Source organism: Squalius cephalus, assembly GCF_949319135.1.
Source record: "Squalius cephalus genome assembly, chromosome: 12".
Classification (NCBI taxonomy): domain Eukaryota; kingdom Metazoa; phylum Chordata; class Actinopteri; order Cypriniformes; family Leuciscidae; genus Squalius; species Squalius cephalus.
This window is the reverse complement of record NC_137133.1, coordinates 17,073,819-17,091,509: the sequence shown is the minus strand read 5'-3', so window position 1 is coordinate 17,091,509 and position 17,691 is coordinate 17,073,819. Positions and strand designations below refer to the sequence as shown.

Here is a 17,691-nt window from a genome sequence, read left to right as displayed (position 1 = left end):
AAACTTAAAAAAAAAACTAAACTAAACAAAACAAAATGTTACAAACCTGTAAGAATTTCTTTCTACCGAGGAACAGATAATTAAAATGTTTTGAAGATTTGTTTTGTTTATGTTATGTTAGTAAATGTGGTCCAAATCAACAGTGGACCTATACTGACTTTCATTGTGTTGGCAAAAAAAAACCCCGGACCTTACTGATTTTTAATTTATGGACAAAACAAAACAAAACAAAACAAAACAAAACAAAACAAAACAAAACAAAACAAAACAAAACAAAACAAAACAAAACAAAACAAAACAGATTTGGAATGACATAAAGTTGAGCAAATGATAAAATAATTTAGATTTTACTTTTGAGTGAACTATTATTTTAATCGCTTTGCAATGGGTTTTTCTTAAAGAAACAGTAGCAATATACAGTCTGCTTATATTTAAAGTTCAGAGATTGAGTGGAAAAAGGTAAGTAACATAAAAATAGGCCTAAAAAATAAAAAAATTAAATTATTTTAAGTACTTGTTTCCTTTTATAATGACATAAAAGTAATATTTCTGGGAACTGTATTATTTTATCTTAATAAAGAGAATCTCACCATTAGTTTGCTCTGTTGTTACTCTATCTCTCACTTCTCAGCATAAGAAAATGAATTTGATGTTGAGATACGTGCTGATAATATGGAGCTGTCTCAAACACTCCTGTTTGGAGTGAGCTGTCACACAGAGACTCAGGAGTTACTGTGCCTTCATAAATCCAGTCTTGTGTGCTGGTCGGGGGCTATTATCTTATTGATTGCTTATTTTCATTAGGGCTTGGTCAGGGAGGGGACCAAGAAATCACCCATAAATCCTTGCATAAGTTGTAATTCAAGGCTTCGCAGCCCCTCCACCATCCGAAAGGCCAGCTGTTACCTGAGGTCTGCTCCAGAGAGCAACAAGGATATTTGGTCAGTTCACTTGCTTGGGTTTAAGCTGCCATCACAAGATGTTTCTTGTTTAAGCTCACAAAAAAAAAAAAAAAAAAAAAACAACAACTCACAAATCTATCACCTCATTGAATCTCACCTTGGATTGGAAATGTAACCCAATAAAACGTGATCTACAGCGGCTGCTTTAACCCCAACCATCCATCCTCAGAGATGGAGAGGCTCTGACAACTACATCACTGATATGTTCAACAGTTTCGCTTGCTCCTTTTTAAGGTAGTGTTTTTAAAATAGCATTTGGTATGAAAATAGCTAAATGTGACATCAGTCAATCAACCAATCAATCAATCTTGCCTGAGAAGCTGGGGTAGGCTCTCTGTAAGACAAGCAGTTTATTAATGTTATTGTATTATTATTATTATTATTATTTAGTATTCATATTTGTTATGCTATCTGTTATTGAGTTATTCTGCTATTGTTATGATGACTTGCAGTAGTGTTATATTATGTTTTTGTTGTTGTTTTTTTTCACTTGATGTTGTTTAAATAATGTTTTGGTGATGATGATAATGAAGTATATTTCAATTCAAAAACCTTTCCTAATTATCATTTTTGTTTACCATAACTATAACTGATTCAGCAGGTTTTTTTTTATTACATGAATAAACAAGATTTTTGTTATCAGCTTGACGATGTGCGTGGATGTCATGCCAATTTGGATTAAACCCAATTTATATGACTGTGCAGACAGTCTGCGTACAACAGCGCATGCACTAGGTGAATGTTGTGACAGAAGAATCCACTAGGTGGCAATACTCTAAGTTGTGATGTGCAGTACAGTAGTCGAAAAAGGGTACGTAAAGAAAAATGGTAAACAAAGCAGCAAATCCTTCTTCATTGTTATTGTTTTGGTTCTTGTTCTAAGCTATGCATGCAATGGCGGATCCTCTACTTTCTTCTTCTATCCTTCAGAACGAATGTCTTGTAAATGAAAACGACTCAGTGCTGCCCTCTGAGGTCTGGTATAGTGTATAAAAAAGCAATTGCACTGTGAATGTGTCGAAACGAGTCCATCCGCGCTCATGAGTATACTTTTGAAAGCTGTGTGCATGAGACAAAGCGTAATGCGGAAAATGAAGTACAATCAGGCCTTAAGGGACCATTCACACAGAACGCATTTTCACAGACGTGAGACGGAGGTCAGTGAAACGAAAAAAAAGCAAAAGTATTGAATTTGAGTACCACGTCTGCAACATATATGAGTCAAACACATCATGTTTACATAGAAAAAAACAACATTTGAAAAGCAAAGCAGTGGAATACAAAAGCGCTTTCTGTGAGAACGCCCCCTTAGGCCCTATCATACACCCGGGGCCGGTTTCACAAAGATAGACTTTGACTATGGCTTAGATATAGTAGATAGTCAGACTTCAGATAGACATCTAAATCAGACCGTTACACAAAGCACTTAAGACTCTGACTATCTTAAGTAGGACTACACTGCAATGCATTCTGGGTAAAATAAGACACTTTTCAAAACAAAAAACATGGCGGATCGAGTAAGCGCATTCAACCGCTCAGTGCAGTTTACCCCAGCGGAAAATGTGTTTGTTGGAGGAGTATAAATGACGGAGTATGTTTTTATGTTTCCACTGTTCGATCGCGCCCGTGCCTCTCTCTCTCTGACACACACACACACACACACACACACACATTCCAGCATTGCAATCTTGACATTGCAGCCTGTTATTATGCAGCATTCACATCAAACGCGAATAGAGCGTCAAATTCGCGTCTATCGCGTCTAGTTCGACGCTTGAACATTTTGAATCCATTGAGGTGCTACTGCGTCCAAGGCGAATAGGACGCGCGTATAAAGCGAGCGTTTGAAGCGAAATAGACGGGCGTTCAGAGCTATGACTCCACTATGACTCTACTACCCCCTGAGCGGTGCATGCATTTCACGCATCGCCCGTGACGCTTGCGTCTGCTTGCGTCCACCAACAGTTACAAGGACATTTTACTTGGGAATGTAGTAACAAGAAGAAATGTTTAAATTATGAGCCATTTTCCCTTTTCTTTTGGCAGTTTGTAATGTAACTGATTGTTACTGCTGATTGCCAAGGTAACATAGAGTCTTAGACCTAAGTTAGCCTCGGGGTAAGGTGTCTAATTTTTTTGGTCTAAATTAAGTCCGTCTTTATTTTTGTGAAACAGTCTAACTTGCAATAGACTAGTCTATGAGCAAATTTTAGACTTGTCTAACACTATAGACCGGTCAAAAAGAGCTTTGTGAAACCGGCCCCCGGTGCAATGCAGCGCCAGGCACGAAACAAGTGTTTTTTTGCTAGTCTCAGCCCAATTCAGTTATCATTTTCACGTCCTCCGCCACATTGTTTAAATAGCAAATGCATTTGCGCCCATTTAGACCATGCGCCGGGTGTGCCGACCATTTTTCCCATCGTAAAACTAGCAAAAGTGTATTCAGACATGCCCCAAGTGCTCTTGCGCCATGCACTTTAGACCATGAGCTTAGTTAAAATAGGACCCTAAGTGTTTACATTCTGTCCAATCAAATGTGTTTGACTTGTTCTGAAGGCTTCTGACGGTAAGGTGCAGAAAATCTCATACACATATACACACACACACAAACGAAAACACACACGTCCATGCACCCAAACTTGCCTGAAAGTTAATCTGGGAAATCTTGTAGAGCCTGTAGTCTTACATTAAGAAAGAAAGAGCAAACCATGCAGGCGAGAGAACAAGTGAGTGGTTGTGAATCGTGACGTATCAAGTTGTGACGTCTTAATTAATAATCCACTAAGAAGCACGGCTCAGTCGGGATTAACCCGTGCTGAGTCTTTTCTTGGCACCACAGATATTGACTACCTGTCCTTACATGCCCAGGTGCGGCAGTGATAGTAAAGTGTGCTTGTGCACGAGACAGCTCAAGGGCTAATACGATTGGGTAACATAACAGCAACAACACTGAGTAACTCATTAAGGTCGGTCTCTTTGTTGACTTCTTAAGGGCTTTCTTTACAGTGTTTCTGCAAGGATTGTTTCTAAACCATGTAACCTCTCTCTCTTATCTTTACGCACAGAGGTCAGAAAGGTCATAGAGGATAACAATAACGCACAGGAACATGGTAATCAGACACTAGTGCGGAAACCAAAGCAGACCTTATTCTGAGAGCTCCTGCCATACATCTCAATCTAGAGTCAGGGACAAGGCTTGGTTGTACAAAATATCTTAAATTAGTTGAAGTTTCTTGGAAGAAAGAGTTTTGCAATGATGTGAGGTTGAGTAAATGAAGACATAATTTCTATTTTAGGGTGAACTATTCCCTTTAAATAAAGACATGCAGAAGAACAGATCAATTATGAATATTTCAGGTCATGGTTACGGATATTTTGATTAAAGCAATTACAAATGAATGAGCACCATGAAACCTCTGATAGTATTAGGAGTGTGATAAGCGGTTTTTAATGAGTGTATGATGTTCTAATGCAGATGAGTCCATTTCAATTCCCTTTTATTGTAGATAAAGCCGACAGAGTGAGAGTGAGAGTGAGAGCGAATCATGTGACCAGTTGTATTATGACGGCATGTGCAGAGGATTAGAGCTGGAAGACAGGCTTGAACAGCTGCGGTGGGACTGAATGACGACCGCTCCTCCAGGTCTCCCTTTAGAGATGCTGGGAGATACAGAGCAAAAAGGAAGCTCTCGCTGTGCCGTACTTCCATTAGTGCAGTTATTCATTTGTTCAGACACTCAGTCACTATGATATTCCAGCTATCCACTGCAATGTAATTACAACAAAAACAGGAAGTCTCTGAAGAGAATTGCTGACACAAGGGACTTGCAGAAACTTGAGGGGATTTAATGTGTCAGGCTTTATGGAAATTAACCCGCCTTTCACAATGGTTTCTCGAGAGGGGTAATTCTGTTGTACATTCCTGTGACGTGCATGTTTGGTGGAAAAGCAATATTCAGAGTAAAAATTACACAGGGAAATGAGCAAAAAAAGACAGTAGCTTCAAATTTGTCACAATAAAGCACAATTTTAATATATAAGCAGGTGCAGTTTAGTCATTTCATGTCAACATAGAATTAAACTATTCACTATTTAAATGTATTTTTAAAAGTGTAGCTAATAATTGATGCATTATTTCGGAGACAATTCATGTTAAAGTTTAAAACAGTGTGGTAACAATAGCAAACAAACATAATTATACGTATAGGATGGAACCATGTCCAAAAATTCACAGAACATGTTTTCATGTCCAAAACACATGGAAGTACCCAAACCCTAGTAGTTTGTACACCACTTAGTAGGTTGTGGATTTGAAAGAGTTTAAAAAAGAAACAGAAAATACCTTAGCAACCACCTAGTAACACTATAGCTCCAACTAAAAGTCCTAACTCTGACAGTAGCAGTGTGAGATATAGAGTCACAAATTATTTGCTCTTATCATCCGATCAAGGTTGTATCTCTCTATTAGTGTTACTGGATCTTAGTGCTGCATTTTATACAATCGACCACAACATTCTTTTGAATAAACAATGGAAATTATGTTGGCATTAGTGGAATTGCATTGGCATGGTTCAAATCATACACCGTTATCAATTTGTAGCAGTAAATGAAGATGTGTTATATCAATCAGAATTTCAATATGGAGTACCACAAGGCTCAGTACTAGGACTGTTGCTTTTCACATAGTAACTCAACAGCACCCACCCTTTAAATGTCCAAGAAAGCAATCAGATGTCTTTATCAACCACTTAGTAACCATGTAGTAACATATAGAACAAAATAGCAACACTCTAAAACCACTCAGAACACCACCTATCAACATTATAGCACCAACCACATTAGACTAGCAATGCCCTAGAAACCACTCAGATAATTTTAGAAACTATATAGCAAAAAACAGGACCTCTGAATTTCCTAGCAACCAGCTAAACACCCTAGCAACATCCCAGAAAACACTCATATCATCTTAGCTACCACCTCACAACCCCAACACCTCTCTGAACTTCCTAGAAACCACCTAGCAAACACCAACACCCTAGTAATGCTGAAGAAACCACTACAACAATCTCCTCCTGTTATTCATCCTCTCATATAGAACACCCTCCCAGAAAACAGGGAACTTCTGCAAGACCATATTCTACATCCCTTAATCCTATCCCATACCTAAACTTAACCACTACAACAACTACCTTACTATCAATAACCAGTAATTATGAGTTTATTGGGAGAAAACTCTAGTGAATATGTGTCCCCCAAACTAAAGTGTGACCGAAACATCTTTAGGCATTTAAATTTGTCCAAAGAAGCATGGATAGTTCAATGAAACAATAATAAGGGAAGTGATATATAACTAAGTTAGTCACATTCTGATCCAGACTCTGATCCATTCTCAGAAAGATATATCTGGGATAAATGATATACCGTATTAATATTAATGAATCAGCCTACAAATCAGCCTTTACTTAGAGCAGCCTTAGGTTTATCTAATTTGATAACAGATAATTACATAAGTAGCTCACTGGTTAGCAACCAAAGTGACTGTTTGAGATAAAGTCCAAACAGTAAAAAACCCAAAGGTTAATTTTTTTTTTTTTTTTTTTTTTACATTTTAGTCATAATCATTCCTATACTTTTAAAAATTGCACATCTTACTCTCTTGGTTTCTGTTAGATATTAAATGTGCCTGCTGGATTATCCTTACCTTCCAGCGGAAAACTGACATTATGCAATTTTGAGACATAGTAGGTGTCTTTAACTGCTTTACAGTTGTGCAGTAAATCCAGATTTGCTAGAGATCTTCAGCACTCGTAAGAGGCTCAGGTGCATGTTGTCTAATGAGCACAATCCTGAACAATATGTAGGATTTCCTTTTTGATTGGTTTGGCAAAACAACAACCGCCAACCAATCGCGTCTTACAATACTGAGGCTTGAATGTCATCTCAAAGTCTTCTAAAAGAGGTAATTCCTTTGATCCCTACATCTTACACAGAAGATTATGTTACCCTACTGTGAAAAGATGGAGCCTATAAAGGATGTACTTTGAATGAAGGCCCTGGTGTTGGAGGATGGTGTGGGCTGGAAAAGTCCCACAGGCTTAAGCTTCTCCAAGACATTCTAATCCCCTTGGGCTTGTACCAGTGTTTTGGCAGGTGACTTAAGGAGCATTGTGCTCCAACGAGATTTGTGCGATTCTAATGAGATTTCACTAGGAAGAGTTGGCAACTATCTGTTGGAACAAAAGCCAGTTGTCAAAGGAAATGATCTAAAACAGATGAAGTGAGTCTTTAAACAATTTTTAATAAGTGGCAAATGGCGCTGTCTGATTCACTTAACTGACATCTCACCTTCTTTAGCATTTGTTCTCTTTCTTCTGCTGAGTTTGACCACACTTAAATGACCACACACATATCAAGGGATCAGAACTTCACATCCCAACATTTGAGTTTAGAATTTTTTTTTAACTCAGGTCAATAAGCAATGGCTAAGCAGCCATAAGACTTTAGCAACTACCTAGCAACCCTACAGCTACAACCATTCTACCCTAGCAATATCATAACAATATTACAGAACACCTGGTAGCACTATAACAATGACCAAAACACTCAAGCAATATAACACCCTAGCAACCAACTAGCAATACCAAAACAACATTTCAGAAGATCTTGGTAATCACCAAGCAACACTATAGCACCAACCAGAACAGTCTAGCAACATCCAAGAAACACCTTATAGCCACACCAAAGGACACACTGTAAACCACTCAGAGAAACCATCTAGCAACACTATAATAGCAATGCCCAAAACACCCTGACAACACTTTACGAACCACTCACAACCACCTAGCAACACTACAGCCACCTCCAGAGTACCCTAGCAACATCATAGCAACCTCTCTAAAACACTGTTTCAACCACCAAGTAACACCCAGCAGAACACCCTAGCAACCAACTGGCAATACCAAAACAACCTTTCAGAAGACCTTGGTAATCACCTAGCAACACTATAGCACCAACCAGAACAGCCTAGCAACACCCAAGAAACCACTCAGAACGCCTGAGCAACCACCTAGTGAAACAAAACACCATAACAATTCCCTAAAACCACTCAGAGCACCCGAGCAACAATCTAGCAACACTATAGCAATATCCAAAAACACCCTAAAAAAACTCTACAAACCACTCAGAACACCTTAGCAACCACCTGGCAACAGTATAAAGCGATGTCCAAAAACACCCTAACAACACTCAACAAACCACTCAGAACACCTTAGCAACCACTGTTAGAGGCTGTTCACACAGAACACGTTTTTCCATTCCAGTGCTCCGCTTGTGCATTGTTTTTCTATGTAAACGCTCTAGACGAATGTTTATGACTTTTGCGTTCACGTCTCGCGTCTTTTGCAGCGTCTCACATGAGCGCTATGTTTTTAAGATGCCGTGTCAATTTAAAAGAACTTGAACTTTTACATGGAGCGCCACTCATCAACGTCAATTCCAAAACAGTGGACCAATCAGAAGACCCGGAGGTGGGACAAGCATTGTAAGCTTTTGTTTACAGCAGCAAATTGGCATAGCAACTGTTTTATTTAATGGCAACTAGCTTTAGCTCGAGAACAAGCCAGTGGTATTCCTTGTATTTATGTCTGCGTTGGAGGTTGGTGTGAACCCAAACAGATCTCTGTCCTGTCATTCTCTGAAAAGCGACACACCAGATGTACTTGTTACATCGTTAGAAGAATGGCATCTACGCTAATATTAGTTTGTCTGACTCATCCTTATCCCGAGGTTACCGTAGTCGTTCGGATCTGGTCCCTATCCAGATCAGATGGTGGACCTGCACCAAGACACGACCACAACACAGACCCTCAGCAGAGACCACAAGACCATACCAGCATGGTCAATCGATCTTCAAGCAGAAGGAACTGGATGAAATATTTTGAATGCTACCAATCCCGATCTGAACTCTATGGAAGCTTGTTTCTGCCACAGAATGAAAAATAAAAAAGGTAATTGCGACTTTTTATCTCACAATTCTGACTTTTTTTCTCAGAATTGCATGTTCATATCTAGCAATTCTGACTTTATAACACGCAATTGGGAGATATAAGGTCAGAATTGCATGATATAAAGCCGCAATTGCGGGTTATAAAGTCAGAATTCTGAGAAAAAAAAGTTTTTTTAAAAAATTTATATCTCACAATTCTGACAAAACAAAAGATGTCAGAATTGCTAGATATAAACTCTCAACTGCGTGTTATAAAGTCAGAATTGCGTGATATAAAGTTGCAATTGCAAAAAAGTTTATTTTATTTTAACTATTAAAGTTCAATTCCGACTTTATAACACGCAATTGCGACTTTATATCACGGAATTATGACTTTTGGATATTTTCTGAGAGAAAAGTCGCAATTATCTGTTTGAATGTTCTATTCTGTGGTGGAAACAAGCTTCCATAGAATTCTGACTGAATTCTGGATGAATGTTTGAATGCTACCGATCCTGATCTGAATTCTGACTTGTGATGTAGCCTGAATCTGAATCACACCGTGTTCGTTCGTTGGCCAGAGGAGAACTGGTCCCCTGACTGTTTCTCCCAAGGTTTTTTTTCTCCATTCTGTCACATGATTGAGTTTGGGTTCCTCACAACTGTTGCCTTTGGCCTGCTTAGTTGTGGATACTTAATATTCAACAATGGCTGATTTGACATTTACACCATTGGATGAGAACTGAACTGAGCTGGATGATCACTGTTTTCTGCAGAACTGCTTTATAGATGAAATTAACTCATTTCATAATTGATGTACTTTACATAGTGAACCGAAATAATGACTGTTTATTATTGTCTTTTTAGAGCTGCTTTACAGCAGAATTAAATTCTGTTTGCATCATTGACTCATTATTTTCCTGTTTATCCCTGTAAAGCTGCTTTGAAACTGTGCTGTATAAACAAAGGTGACTTGATTTGTTGAATTGGGGTTGGAGATGAACTCTGCAGGACAGTGGCCCTCCAGGAGCTGGACTGGACACCCAATCTTAACAACATCAAATGACACTCTTTCTTCAGAGTAGGAAGAAACAACAGAGCAGTCTATCTTAGAAGGCTTCACCTGGGGCAACCTGGGATTAAGTGTCCTGTTCAAGGACACAATGGGGAGCTTATGATTTGCCCCGTCTGGCCTTAGAATCCACAACCTTTGGGTTTTTAGTCCAGCTCTTTAACCACTAAGCCACTTCGGAGCTATTTTTACCACATAGGAAAGAAAATTGAAAGAAAATGCCTTTCTTTTTCTCTGTGTCTGCAAGTGTGTTGCAGTGTATTATTTTGAGCACATTGTTTCTTGTGGGGACTTCATACATGGACAAAAATGTCTGCGTTGTTCTCGCTGTTGTGTTTCGTCAGCTGTTCTTGCTGACTGTGACTTTGTGATTCCGATGACTTTGCCGGAAATCCCTGTGACTGAAGGCTGATGACAGGATCTCAGACCAGACAGGCTTTTCGGATGCCTCAGTCGATGGTTTGGGCACATTGACACGTTTGAACTCTATTGCAGATACCGTGAAGTGTTTTGGTTATAATATAATACTTGCACGGGCTCATGTCTCCCAGTCTAATGAGACCCTGATGGCCAATCACGGCGCCTGGATCTTAAGTGGACATCCAATTGGTTTGTTGCCTAAATCACCTTATACACAGAACCTTATAGACATATGACTGTGGGTTTTAACAATTACACAGCACTTTGCATGAGTTAGTAGAGTTTCTTTTTGCGAGAGTCTAGCAGTATATAAACTGATATACAGTAATCATGTATTTCTCCATAATACTGAAGCTCAAAGACGCTTCCATCAAGGTTTGCATTGGCGCACTTTTGCCTTAATCTTTTATTAAGCTTCATAGATGAGGGGTGGAGGGGTGTTCGGGGGTTCTAAGCATCAGCATTCCCTAACCTGCTTTAGAGAATTATAGCTTGTGCCAGTATATTGAGCTTGAATTATTCGAAATGCTTTCTAAGCATCTCACAGTACTGAATCTGACTGAGAGCTAAAAATAAACCAACACACAATCCTTTGAATTGCTTAAAGGTTCCACATTTGAAATGGTAATATGTAGCTAATTTATTTGTTTTGGGACACGATGTATGTATAGTCTAACAGAACAACGCATAAAATATTTATAGAATTTATGAATTGTATTAAGGCACTCTTAATTAATTATTTTTTTTTTTTTTTTTTTTTTTGTGTGTGTGTGTTAGATTCAAATGATCAAACCAAATGGCGTCAAACAAAACATGATAGTGCTTTTCTACAAACGTTTTATTATTAGCCATTTTGAAAGGACAATTTTGCAGTCGTTTCCAACTGTTTTCTTGGTAAGTTTAGTGATCTTTACATTAACTATCAACATACCCACACGTTATATTATATTATATTAAATTATATTAAATTATATTATATTATATTATATTATATTATATTATATTATATTATATTATATTATATTATATTATATTCAAGCTTCAAGTTATTAAATAATTAAATTAACTATGATGAAGTTCTACAACATTTGATAACAATTACATTTTAGGTACATTTTGAAAAATCACAGATCTTTACATTAACTATGAACATGTCCACAAAGTTAAATATTATACTATATCATATTATATTAAAATATATTAAAATATATTAAAATATATTATATTATATTATATTATATTATATTATATTATATTATATTATATTATATTATATTATTGTAGTTGATATAATGTATATTATATTATAATTCATATATTATAATTACCTGCAACCCAATATAGGGCAAGCTGTTTAATTATGTTTATTTTATTTTATTCTTTTAATTTATATTCTAAAGATTTAAATATTATAATAACATATTTTTTTTATATTTTTGACCCTGACAAACTTTTTTCTGCAAATGTTTTTGCTTAAAGTGTGTTTGTGCTATTGTTCTTTTAAAATGAATTCCACTTAGTTTGATATTTTGTTATCCGATGCACTGGAGTGTTAATATACTTTTTGAAATTGCCTTTATAAAAATATATTATTATTTAGCTGAGCAAAGTTTTAAAAACAATGTAAATTGAGTTCTTTTATCATATTTTTATTTCTGCCATACAGCATGATTGATTCATCAAAGAAGAAGATTTGTAGGTCTTTTTCTGACTTTTTCAGAGAGGGGAAGGAACTAATGAGAGAAGCAGGGTAGGAGGGGACAAAGTGAAACTGTACAAGACACACACACACACACAGCAACAGCCTCCACTGATGTCCTGTCAGGTTGGACCTTTGCGGTTTGTGTTGTGTCAAAGAGGAATCTCAGGTCCCTGCTGAATTCCAAATTGATCTGTCAGGATGTTCGGGCCAAGATCCCCCCCTCTGCTGGAGAGTTGGCACTTTTGAGAGTCTCAGGCCTCTCCCAGTCTGTCAGCGGAGAGAAATCCCAGTTTGAGGCCACCGGCTGCAGTGTTCAGCAGTTTCTCTGTGACCTTGGCACAGGGGTAACCGTGACATCTGCAGGGACCAGACCTCTGCTGTATAGTGATGTTGTGTTCAGGGCACCGGACCGGGAGGAAGCCTCTGTCAATGTGTCAGCATGACTGAAGCTGGACAGGTAGAATCATGGCGCCCGGATCAAATTTAAGCACAGTGTTGCTGAACCAGTCAAAAAAAAAAGATAATAATACATGCAAGCATTTCATCTGACAGGAAGTTGATTCATGGGGAAGATGACTGGGATGTCAATCCCTTAGGAAAATGGCACTTTTTGCTGATGCTTTAGAATAAAAATCCCCCAAAAAAGCAATGCAAATCACACAGCCTTTTTAGTGATGGATTCCATCATTTATTATTAGAATTTTTTTAATCTCACATTGTTGCTAACATCATCATTATTATTTTTTTTTTTTTTTGAGAAATAGAGCACCAGGGGAAATGAATCTCAACCCCGTATTCACTGATTTCCGATCAACTGTGTTTTCTATGTACTTCAAATGTAATATACTTTTCAGGAATGCAAAATATGTATGGATGGTTTCTTTTTTCCATTCCCCAACATCTCACATTAAAGGGATAGGACGTCCTTTTGAAAGCAGTCCACACAAAGAGTTTGTGGAATTCATATCTCACGATAAGGATTACAATATACTATAATATGTATATATCTATGTACATATATGGCACTTGAATACATAAAAGCAATATATCTGTTTCACACAAATGAAAGCAACGGGCGCTTTGGTGTCAATAAATAAATAAATAAATAAATACAAAAAAAAGATAGACAGTTAAGTGTTCTGCAGCATTGGCCAGTTCACCGGCTACCGGTCTGCAAGTCAGCTTAAATATAACGGAACAATAACTTATGTTAAGGTCAGTGGTGCAAGCACAGGCAACCAAATCATTTAAGATGCCAGTCTATCTAAGAGTGATATGATTTATATAGTATGGATAAACATATATGAACTGTGGTCTACCTAGTTGCGGTGAGTAAACTGAAACTATCATATGTGCAATCTAAAACCAGAATGAGAATACAATATAATAAAACAAAAAAGACCTTCACAGCACGATTCGGGTTCGTTTTGGCTTCTTTAAAATCCATATTTAGTGCAAAACATATTTAGGGTTCAACTGATCATGTGAATGAAGAAATAAAAAAAACATTGTCATAAGCGTTCCATTCTGACCGATAAAAAAGTTGCATCAGTGCCCTTGAGTAACTGATAAGGAACAGATTGGTCCATTTGTTCTGGTTGTCCATAACAGACAAATAATATCCATCAACCCCACCATGAAACAGGCGAGATGAACAGTTCACAATAACTTCTCTTGTATATAATCTAACGCCGTGGTTCTTCAGTTTTTTGCACATTTTAGATGCCAAATGGAGCCAAAAGTGAAAATTGGGTCATCATTTAACTCACCCTGATGTCGCTCTGTGGAACACAAAAGAAGATATTATGAAAAAAAATAAAAATCTCAGTGGCTTTAATGGGGTCCAGTGTTGTCGACTTTCATTGCATGGACAAAGCAAACATCTTCTTTTGTGTTCCACAGAAAAAAAAAGAAAGTCATACTGGCTTGGAACGACATGAGGGTCAGTAAACGATCAGGCTCCGAGAATTGAAATGGGTGTTTCGGATTAGGGAAACATCCAAAACGTGCAACCTGGGGTCTTCCTGGACCTGGATTGAGCACCACATGAAGATAGCATTAGACGTAGGCAGAGTCACTCGACTGGGTGCGGCCGAAATTAGGCATGCTCATCCGGGGCAAGTCCTTGTTTCTGATCTCATATATGGACTTCCTCCTGGCCTGCACCCCCCTCACCGCCGCTTTAATTTTCCTCCAGCCCAGGTGATTGAGTTCCGCCAGGTTGAGCACCACGCAAATCCCGCTGACCGCGAACATGAAGACGAGGAACACGGTTTTCTCCGTGGGTCTCGAGACGTAGCACTCGACGTCTTTGATGCAAGGGTACCGGTCGCACTCGTACACGGCGGGCACGTTGAATCCGTACAAGAAGTATTGCCCCACCAAGAAGCCGATCTCCAGCGCGTTCCTGAAAACCACCTGAATGATGTAAAACCTCGAGATGCCCTCTTGTCGTCTCATTTTAGATTTGGTAGTTCTCATGGCCGAATGAGGGATCTCTTTCACTTCCATACAGTCGGGCTCGGATTCTTTGGTGGAGTTTTCGGTGTTCTGGAGTACTCCGTTCACGATGGTGTTTTTGATCTTTTTGCTGTCGTCTCGTCTCATTGAATCGGGATCTTTGTCGAGGGACAGGTAGACCATGGAGTATCTGCGCTCCTTCTGTTTGGCCGACTGATGCACCGAGTATGTGATGAAGCACAGACTGGGAGTGCATACCATGATGATCTGGAACACCCAGTATCTGATGTGAGATATAGGGAACGCTTTGTCATAGCAAGCTTGGTTACAGCCTGGCTGTAAAGTGTTACACACGAACATGGACTGCTCGTCGTCGTACACGGTCTCTCCGACTATTGCCACGATTAGAATCCGGAAGATCACCACCACTGTCAGTAGGATCCTTAAGAGACAAAGAAAGATATATTTTAAGTTCATAGTGTATCAAGTAAAAAAAAAAAAAAGAGAAAACAAATATGTAATTAAAAACATCCTGTTAAATTTACTATTAAAAACTGGCAGTCCTATTTCATGAATGCTACTGATTTGCTTGTTATCTGATAATGATACAATATTTCAGTAACTAAATTAAATTTGTACAATGCTTTGTTCTTTGCCTATACTGATATGTAGTACAAATTGTTAAACAGATGAGCACATAATGCATTACATTTCATTAAACGGACACAAACAGTAGCGTTCAGCATATAGTGTACATTTACATACACAAAACATAATCAAGGTACTGAAATAGGCTATGTACAATAACCAATTAGCATCAAATGTAACATAAAACACTCAAAATTGACATCTGGCAACCACCTTTTTACTGATTTCGACACATTTATTATCGAGTCGAATATAACACAGATTGTCACCGTTAAAACCGTCACTTATAGTATTTCACAGTAAAATTACCATGTAATGTCTGTTAATTTTTTATTGTATATAATATGGTAACTTACAGCTAACCAGTTAACAGGTTTTTTGTTACTGTATCATTGTACATTCATTGGCTGTGCAGATTGACGCGGGGAGCTGTCCAGTTCTGAAACTCTCTCCACAGGCAAACGCGCGCATCCAGTCAGGGCGCGCACAACATTTCTTTGAAAGCATATACGATCTGACATGTAACAGTAATCTTACCGATGGCACAAAAGCTTTGTTTATCAAAATGTGCAGTATCAACAGCAACAAAAAGCATTATCGCAATTATTCGAGCGCTTTTCTGTCCTTGGCAGTGCAGAGATCATTAAGTTCCAGTGGCCAATCGCCCTTATTCAGAAGGGTCACTGCGTAATGACCTCAATGTTTTTATTTTTAATGTACTAAGCAATCAATAAACATTTTTCCACTTTTTTCCCTCACCTCCCGATCATAGTAGAGTGCTGTTGGACAGCCGCCTCCAGGAGACGCTCGAGAATTGTCCATTCCCCCATGGCTGTTCATTCGGAGACGCTATAACACAGTGGACCGTGTGAAATCAAATGCGAGCTAGTGTTCCGCGTCTATCGCTTTAAAAGCGAATGTAGTATCGGGTGAATGCATTGATTAGTCGCTGCTGTCCACCTTGTCGTCCACGCCTCGCTCCGGAGCGCGCGCCCTCGTCTGAGGTCCTGATTAGTCTAAAGCCTTCCTATTTTCTGTCTCGCGAGCAGGACGATAGGTCGCTCTGAGCCTAAACGGAGGGGAGTATAATGTTTGGCTCGTGCTAATCCCGCTTTAAGTAGACTTCCCACTCCCCCTCCCCCCTGCGTCACGCGCAGACAGGTTGTCGGAGAGAAATCAGAACAGCAGGATTTATCCGTTTCATTATTCTCCGAATATGCCAGAGATGCACTGATTAATCCGTAATAAAATCATTGGTGATAAACTCAAATCACTGGGGATGTCTGTCTCCGGCTCACACACACCCACCAGCGTGACAGGATGGGAGTCCGAAGCAGATTAGAGTTTAGTGTGCGCGCGCGCTCGATAATAAACAGGGCGCAAATCGTGGGGGATAATTATAAGGCTTGAAACCCCGCAAAGAAAGAAAGTCTAAATGTAAGAGGTTTCCGCACGCGCGCTTCACATAGCGATTATAGCTTCACAAGCACGACAAGCACTGCAATTATATTTATTTTATAATTAATATAATTATACTAATTATATATTTATAATATATTTACATATCGCCACCTTCCTAAAATAATTGCTTAAGTCATTTTTTATTTATTTATTTATTTATTTATTTTTTGCATAAGTCATCTCCTCATGATGCTGGCCACCTCTGCTAAAATCGCCCACATCCTCAGTTGAAAAGATCATGCAATTATACCCCTGTAGTATAATGGTCTATGTCAAGAGTGTGACTTGTTTTATTTTGTCAACAGACAATGGCAATTTTACAAGTTTTTCAAGATGACAGCTATCAAGAAGAACGAAAATCTACTTAAGCTCTGAAGTTAGGTTCAGTTTTTTGTGTTTTCTGAAAAACCTGAAAAAAAATGACTAGGGCAATTATTTTTAGGTGACGATATCACAAAATAAGAACTTTAAAATGTGTTTTGACAACATTTAGCCAGAGGCGTCATATTGCAACGGTTGTTGCGCGAGACCGATTGCGCCCCGAAAGGTATCTTTATATTTATTTTAGCAAATATTTCAATTTAATATTGTAGACCGCCCTTAAATTCATTGTATTTTCGCACACACTGTTTACAATTACAGTGCTATAGGTTTTCTGTTCTGCAAAACAAGATTACAAGCACATATTTTACAACAGCTGATCGAGTTGGTTAATCTGAACTCTTCACATCAAGCACAGTTCCATAACCCTCACTTGCACCCTCCTGCAGGTGATGAAAGGTAATCAAACATCTATTTTTGGTAAAGGCCTGTTGGTGAACTTACAGTGGTGAGTAATCGCTTTAGGACAACCCACTAGGATGATGGAGAGATAAAAACAATGCATGACAAGCATGGGGTATCCCTCAACTAGGAGTTGAGACTGTAAAACTGATGGGCAAGCAATGTTTGCATATATTTATAGTGCAGGTAAGATAAAAAT

At 38.4% G+C, this 17,691-nt stretch overlaps 1 protein-coding gene across 2 annotated transcripts; it reads right to left on the bottom strand.

The window, feature by feature from the left end:
- Nucleotides 1-12,068: 12,068 nt before the first annotated feature.
- gjd2b (gap junction protein delta 2b) lies at nt 12,069-16,562 on the bottom strand. 2 transcript variants are annotated; one of them, XR_013822875.1, is made up of 3 exons: nt 16,008-16,266; nt 14,063-15,042; nt 12,803-13,921 (listed from the first exon to the last, which is right to left on the bottom strand). XR_013822875.1 is itself a non-coding variant. In XM_079887217.1 (2 exons), the coding sequence occupies exons 1-2, from the start codon at nt 16,076-16,078 to the stop codon at nt 14,199-14,201; spliced, it is 915 nt and encodes a 304-aa protein (XP_079743343.1). In that variant the 5' UTR covers nt 16,079-16,562; the 3' UTR covers nt 12,069-14,198. The 2 variants fall into 2 exon arrangements, 1 of the variants encoding a protein (XP_079743343.1); XM_079887217.1 differs by having other exon boundaries at nt 12,069-15,042; nt 16,008-16,562.
- Nucleotides 16,563-17,691: the final 1,129 nt, after the last annotated feature.